Source organism: Echiichthys vipera, assembly GCF_963691815.1.
Source record: "Echiichthys vipera genome assembly, chromosome: 12".
NCBI lineage: Eukaryota > Metazoa > Chordata > Actinopteri > Perciformes > Trachinidae > Echiichthys > Echiichthys vipera.
In genome coordinates this window covers 19,360,518-19,367,711 of record NC_139837.1, presented here as the reverse complement: position 1 = coordinate 19,367,711, position 7,194 = coordinate 19,360,518, and the positions used below count along the sequence as shown (strand labels likewise).

At 39.3% G+C, this 7,194-nt stretch overlaps 1 protein-coding gene across 1 annotated transcript; it reads left to right on the top strand.

Moving 5' to 3' along the window:
• The first annotated feature begins 1,389 nt into the window (after positions 1-1,389).
• On the top strand, positions 1,390-7,098 carry LOC310954552 (histone deacetylase 1). The gene is made up of 14 exons (XM_083924068.1): positions 1,390-1,493; positions 2,539-2,651; positions 2,739-2,856; positions 2,955-3,029; positions 3,155-3,293; positions 3,488-3,629; positions 3,712-3,804; positions 3,905-4,013; positions 4,144-4,284; positions 4,485-4,593; positions 4,714-4,844; positions 4,962-5,135; positions 6,050-6,101; positions 6,185-7,098. Exons 1-14 carry the CDS (start codon positions 1,442-1,444, stop codon positions 6,210-6,212), a joined length of 1,476 nt encoding a protein of 491 aa, XP_083780194.1. The 5' UTR covers positions 1,390-1,441; the 3' UTR covers positions 6,213-7,098.
• Positions 7,099-7,194: the final 96 nt, after the last annotated feature.

Sequence of the window (7,194 nt, the reverse complement as noted above, 5' to 3'; positions counted from 1 at the left end):
AGGTAGGCTACCTCAATTTTACTTTTCCATTCTACCTTTTCCTACTTTTTAGAGACCTAAAGTATGAACCTGGTCTATGTAGGCTATGAAAATATTAGATATGATGCACTGCCAGTGGTGGAAGAAGTGCTCAGAGCTTTTACTTAAGTAAAACTAGTAATACTATCGCGTAAAAATACTCTGTTACAAGTTAAAAGTGCTGCATTCAAAATATTACTTAAGTAAAAGTATTAGCATTAAATTGTACTTAAAGTACAAAAAGTAATGTAGCCCTTATGCAGAATAGCCTGTTTTTATTATTGGATTATAATTATTGAAAGATTAATGTAAATATCAATTTAATGTTGCAGCTGGTAAAGGTAGGGTTGATTTGAATTATTTTATACACTGCTGTGTAGCTTAACCGAGAACAATATTTACTATTTTATTTGTTGGTGATATTTTGTATTAATAATTGGTATCTGTAAAGAAACAGTTACCAAATAAATGTAGTGGACTTAAAAGTACAACATGTCCTCTTGAAATGTAGTAGCGTAGCGTAAAATGGAATTACTAAAGTAAAGTAGTAGTACCTCAAAGTTGGACTTAAGACAGGACTTGAGTAAATGTACTTACTTCCCATCACTGTGCATTGCCGTAGATCAGGGGTCTTTAAGGTTTTTTTGGCCATTAAACCCTCAGCTGAAAGAGAGACAAAGCAGGGACCCCCTACTACAAATACTGTATTAAATTGAGTTTCATATTAAATTGGACCTAACAGATAGGGTGGCCTAAAGCCTATACACACATCTTTTTATGATGCATCGAACACTAAGATATTACAACGATCATTAATAATATATTCATATATGTGTAAATCGTATATTAATGTTAAACATACATTTGGATTTGGAAGGCACATTAAATCATTCAGCTCGATTGTATGTGCATGGGGACTTTACTTTTAAGCCAGTAAGGTTGTGTAAATGTATTTATTTATTTTTTCACAAATGTATATTTGCTAATAATATGTTTCCAGACAGATTTTTGATAAAACCAAACGCCTGTAGAAGATCTCTGGGCTTTAAAGTAGGTACAAAATAGCTCCTCCTTCGACAGCTGCATTCATTACAGGAACGGAACACATCCATGCATCACTTATACTAATCTGAAAATATAATAATAATGTAATACTATGGGAACCATTCTGTTTTTGGCTTTTTTTGCTTACTAGCCTACATTTTAATAATACTTAAATTGTGAAAGTAACGTTAATGCACTTAAACTCAATGTCAACGTGCAGTGTGCAGGCTTCGTCTCTCTGTCGCCCCCTGTGGAGAGCAGCGCACGTTACATCCGCGTTGGTTGCACGTTTATTACAAACTATCCGCCTCTTGTCGCTGTTGTCTCCTGGTGGTGGTGTGCGGTGAAAAGCCAGCCAGCCTACAAAAAAAGCAGTAAAATGGCGCTTACTTCACAAGGAACAAAGAAAAAAGTTTGCTACTACTATGACGGTGAGTACTCTTGTGCCTGTACTTTAGAAAGCGGACGCGCGGATAAATGAAACCCACCACTTTTTTTCCCGTCAACAAAGGTTGCAGTTTATTCCACCTTCTTGCTAACCTGGGCACGCTAAGCTAACCTAGCTAGCTCATCATCTCAGTCTTAACACAGTGCCGCTAACTGCCCAAACACACACACGCACAATTAATGCCATAATAGTATCTGCTCCCTAGATGCACCGGTTTCTCCCTTTTTTCCAAATGCGATTTTAGACGTTTATCCGGCATTTGTTAGTTATTTAAACTAGATTAGTTAACGTTACTAGCTAACGAGCTAACAATGGATATGAGCACTTCATTGTCAACCGCAATTAACGCGGAGCTAACATTAAAATGGCCCACCGTGCTGCCTTCAAATGCCATGAATTCAGCGTAAAATAATGTTTTGGTCGACATTAATCTCTGCGGTAACACAGTGTTTGTGTTGGTGGGTACTTTGTATAGTTTCAGAGGCGATGGGACTTAAGTCTTTTTGAGTTTGGAGGTCGTAACCGTTCTGATGATGGTTTTTGAGGTCCTGCATGACCCTTAAAGATAAGATGAAATAAGATAATCCCACAATGGGGAAGTTTTCTGTTTTACAGCATCAAAAGAGGATAGTGCAAATCAGAAAGGCATAAATAACGTGCAAAATATGATAATAGCCAGTAAAAAAAAGTGCATTTCAGTGCATTAACCTGCTCTAAACAGGAAGTTATCATGATAGTTTGCTTCATGTTTTCATTTGTTGAAGTTTTTGCATTTGTTGATTCATACCTACATCCACCAGTCTCATGAATAGCATATCTAATTATTTATTTATTTTTATATACTTTTTAAAACATTCTTCCTTTTTTATTGCCTGTTCCTCGTGTATTGTGCTTTGCAAGCTTGTATTTGCTGACCACTGTTTGACTGCTGGTATGTGATGTGTGGTATACTTTGTTGTGGTGACTTAAATTGAGTGAATTGAAATAATCAAATAATCCAACGTGTGTTTTATTTCTTTACATTTCAGGTGATGTTGGAAATTATTACTATGGTCAGGGGCACCCCATGAAGCCCCACCGAATCCGCATGACTCACAACCTGTTGCTCAACTATGGGCTCTACAGAAAGATGGAGATATATGTATGTGAAATTATATTAAAAGGGCTTCTTATAGACTGTCCTTGTGCGTCTCAGCAGGAAATAATAATTGTCCTCTTTGTGTTTCAGCGTCCACACAAAGCCAGTGGAGAAGAGATGACCAAGTATCACAGTGATGATTACATAAAATTCCTGCGTTCAATTCGACCGGACAACATGTCAGAGTACAGCAAACAGATGCAGAGATGTAAGTTTGGTTAGAGAGGTTGTTTTGTGTTAATAGAATATTGTGTTTTGTGCCCATCAAATGAACTGTGTGTTTATTTCACTCCTGTTGCTTTGCAGTTAATGTGGGAGAGGACTGTCCGGTGTTTGATGGTTTATTTGAGTTCTGCCAGCTCTCAGGAGGGGGCTCCGTTGGTAAGTTTTATTTTTAATTACCGCTCAGTCAGACGTGCTGTATTGGGCAGTAATCATGCCATCATTGTTTCAGTAATCTGTTAAGTTCAGTATAAGCACCTTGGTAATTCTTCTCTGTGCTCCAGCCGGTGCAGTGAAGTTGAACAAACAGCAGACGGACATTGCCATCAACTGGGCTGGAGGCCTGCATCACGCCAAGAAGTCTGAGGCCTCTGGGTTTTGCTATGTCAACGACATCGTACTGGCTATTCTGGAGTTACTGAAGTGAGTTCAATAGCCTTATCATAGCCACTCAAGTACAGGTGGAGATATGCAAGAGTGGATGATACTCTGCGTGGTTGATCAATTGTCTGTTTTGGAAACTCATGTTCAGAAAGAATGGTTAATACATCATTTTAGAAAAGGCCGCTTCTCATAGGCAAGGTCAGAAGTTTAAAAGATGTTTTCCCTCTTTCCAGATACCACCAGAGAGTTCTGTATATAGATATTGACATCCATCATGGAGATGGTGTGGAGGAGGCCTTCTACACCACAGACCGTGTCATGACGGTGTCCTTCCACAAGTATGGAGAGTACTTCCCTGGCACAGGCGACCTGAGGGTAAACCATGACATTGTTTTACAGATAGAAGTCATATTGTCACAGTCGCTCAGTGAGTTGACATTTGCCTTGTTCTCTGCAGGACATCGGTGCTGGAAAGGGTAAATATTACGCTGTGAACTACCCACTGAGGGATGGAATTGATGACGAGTCATATGAAGCCATATTCAAACCTGTGAGTAAACAAAGACTTGTTGACTGTGAATGTTTTTGTAGTCAAGACCTCCCTTGATAGACAGAAGTATTTGAGAGAGTGTATGTTGTTGTTTGTGCAGATCATGGCTAAGGTGATGGAGATGTACCAACCCAGTGCAGTGGTTCTGCAGTGTGGAGCTGATTCTCTGTCAGGAGACAGGCTCGGCTGCTTTAACCTCACAATTAAAGGTAAATTAACAAAGCATCTCCTGATGACGCTGTAAGCAAAGTGGTCTGCAGCTGTTTTGGATAAAGTTTAACTGAGAAACCAAGTCATTTTCTACCAGCTAAATTGTTTTTTTCCCTGCTGTTTGCTCAGGCCATGCCAAGTGTGTGGAGTACATGAAGAGTTTCAACCTGCCGCTGCTGATGCTGGGCGGAGGAGGCTACACCATCCGTAATGTGGCACGCTGCTGGACGTATGAGACTGCTGTAGCCCTTGATACCTCCATCCCAAACGGTGAGTCTTTTATACTCACTGAATGGCAATCAAACACTCTCAGTAAACAAAAACATTTTACAATACATTGGAGATAATTAAATATTGATGAAATGATTGATAAGTCAGTTGCCAGATCCCTTGGTCATTAAACAACAAAACATCTCAGTAGCATTCATATTTATTAACTAATGACAAAACATGTAAACTTGACTTGGCAGAGCTCCCATACAACGACTACTTTGAATACTTCGGACCAGACTTCAAGCTGCACATCAGCCCCTCCAACATGACCAATCAGAACACCAATGACTACCTGGAGAAGATCAAGTGAGTGCATATTATTTCTTCTGAATGTTTCTTACATTGTGAGAAACTTAATAACTTGGCCAGCTTTGTGTCTCTGGTTGTTTAATGGCCAGTATGTTCAACCTGCATTCTGTCTTTCAGGCAACGTTTGTTTGAGAACTTACGTATGCTGCCCCACGCCCCAGGAGTTCAAATGCAGGCCATCCCCGAGGATGCTGTACAGGAGGACAGTGGAGATGAGGAGGATGACGACCCCAACAAACGCATCTCCAGTAAGAACCTCTCACATAGTCCTACTTTTCGTCCACATCTCCAGCACCTTGCAGATAATCTTCTGGAACAATAGAGCTCCATGTTTTAATTCAACCCTTTCCTCTGTTAATGTTCAGTCCGCGCTCATGACAAGAGGATAGCGTGTGAGGAGGAGTTCTCTGACTCTGAGGATGAAGGCGAAGGAGGCCGCAGAAATGCAGCCAGCTTCAAGAAAGCCAAGCGAGCCAAAACTGAAGGAGAGAAAGAGGGGGGAGAAGAAAAGGAGAAGAAAGGTGAGGAGGAATCAAAAGGTATCTATCCATTTTTTTTTTCATTTTTATCTCACCACACTCATGTCATTTTGTTATACAATGCCAAGTTCACACTACACAACTTTAGCTCTGTTTAAGATCAGAAGCAAAACGCCATTGGCTCAGCACTTGCAAACCGGCGCTCAAGTGATATTTACGTATGAACTGTTCAAAGATGCGATCCAGGAGACTTGCTGGTGCCTCGCATGTGCATTCCAGATATCTAGCAGGCTAAATATCTGTGCCTGCCAGGGAACTACAGCCAACAGGAGTACAACAAGACACAGGTTGAGGGGAAATTGGGGGCAAGTGTCACCTGCAACTACAGGAACTTTACTCACATATGAACACCAGACGATGTTAGGAGAATCAGTTTCTCTTTCACACACACATGCAGATCACAACTGGAGATGCATTTTTTTTTTTTTGTAACCCCCCTTCACCGTTGGTTTGTTTTCCTCCACTGTTGAGCGGCGCATGATATAAACGTCATCGACACGTCCATTCAATCTTTGCGAATACACTGGAGAATCAGCAGCTGATGCCCAGTTCGATTGTACCGGACATTTGCGTAGTATAGTGTGTGTATATATATATATATATATATATATATATATATATATATATATACATAAGTATAATAAAGACTTGTGGAAACAGGTGATTTTGTCAACAAACATGCGAAGTTTCATGACTGCATCTTGCATGGTTGTGATTGTGGCAATAGTCATATAAACATCTAGCAAAAGGCCCAAAACCTGAGATCTGACGACTGAAAGTGTTGTGGTGTGAACTTAAAGGAGATCTTATTAGTGCTTATTCATATTTGAGTTAACATTTTAACTCAGAACATCATTTATAATACAGAGGCTGTTGTTGTTGTAATCACTTTGAATTTTTTAATATCTTTATAGAAGTAAAAGAGGAAGAGAAAGTGCCAGAGGAGGAGAAAATGGACACATCAAAGTGAGAAAACACTGCACACATTTATTGACCCATGTTTTCCAAGAAGTGGCTTATTGGGAGTGTTAATCATTTCTTTCCTTTAGGCCAAAAGAGGAGTCCAAGACACCTTGAGGTCCTTGGCAGCCAATAATGCCAGTGCAGCTGATCACAACGCATCTTAAAGCAAGATATTTTGGATAAAATCTCTTTCCAGGCTGCTGCTGCTGTGGAAATCAGTGAAGAACTATACCTTTGTAATGAGACCCCACTCCCCCAAAACGGGGCAGGGGCTCTTTAATATTTTCTAGGACACCTTTTCAACCTCACCTGTTTATGGGCTGAGGTCAAACTGAGTGTTTTTTTTTGAGTCTTGTTTTTGTATGCTTTCTCATTTTTTATTCTTAATCTTTTTATTCTATCACAATTGCTTTTCCCCTTGTGATGAAAACTGTAAAAATGGCTTAGTACATGTATGCTTTTATATATCTGATGGATTTAATTTATTTAAATCATAGATATTTTTGGCTACTCTGTTTACAGTCCCACTTCTGTCATGTGTCTTTTGAATATGTAGATGAAGCATGTTTATACAATAGATCCTTTTCTGTAATACATTTGTCCCTGGTCTTGCCTGCTAAGGTCAACAAGAGTGGTTAAGAGTGTATACCTGACTACCTCTTTACATGGCACAGTGTAAGTAAATTACAGTCCTATATTTTAGGTTGTAATTTAGTTATCTTGTCCTTTTACGCATTGGCATTTTCAAAGTTCTGGGACTCCTGCCACACAATAATGAAGATGTTTGAGTCCTGTCATGTGATTGATGGTGTCAGGCCTAGCTTCCACTAAGATTTGAATATCCAAAAGATAGTACTTTGTAAAATGGGAAGCAAGACAAATCCCAGAATTAAATTTGTTGTGTATATATTTGTATTCTGAAACCATAAAAATGTTCATGTCACTTAAATCTGACAGACCCCGGTGTGCGTTGACCACACTTTTAACACCAATAAAAACTGCCCTTAAACGTTACGTAGCTTTGTTTTGTAAAGTTTTTCAAAATAAGCTTGTTAATAATTGTAAGTCTTGTCTGATGAGATGATTGACACAATTC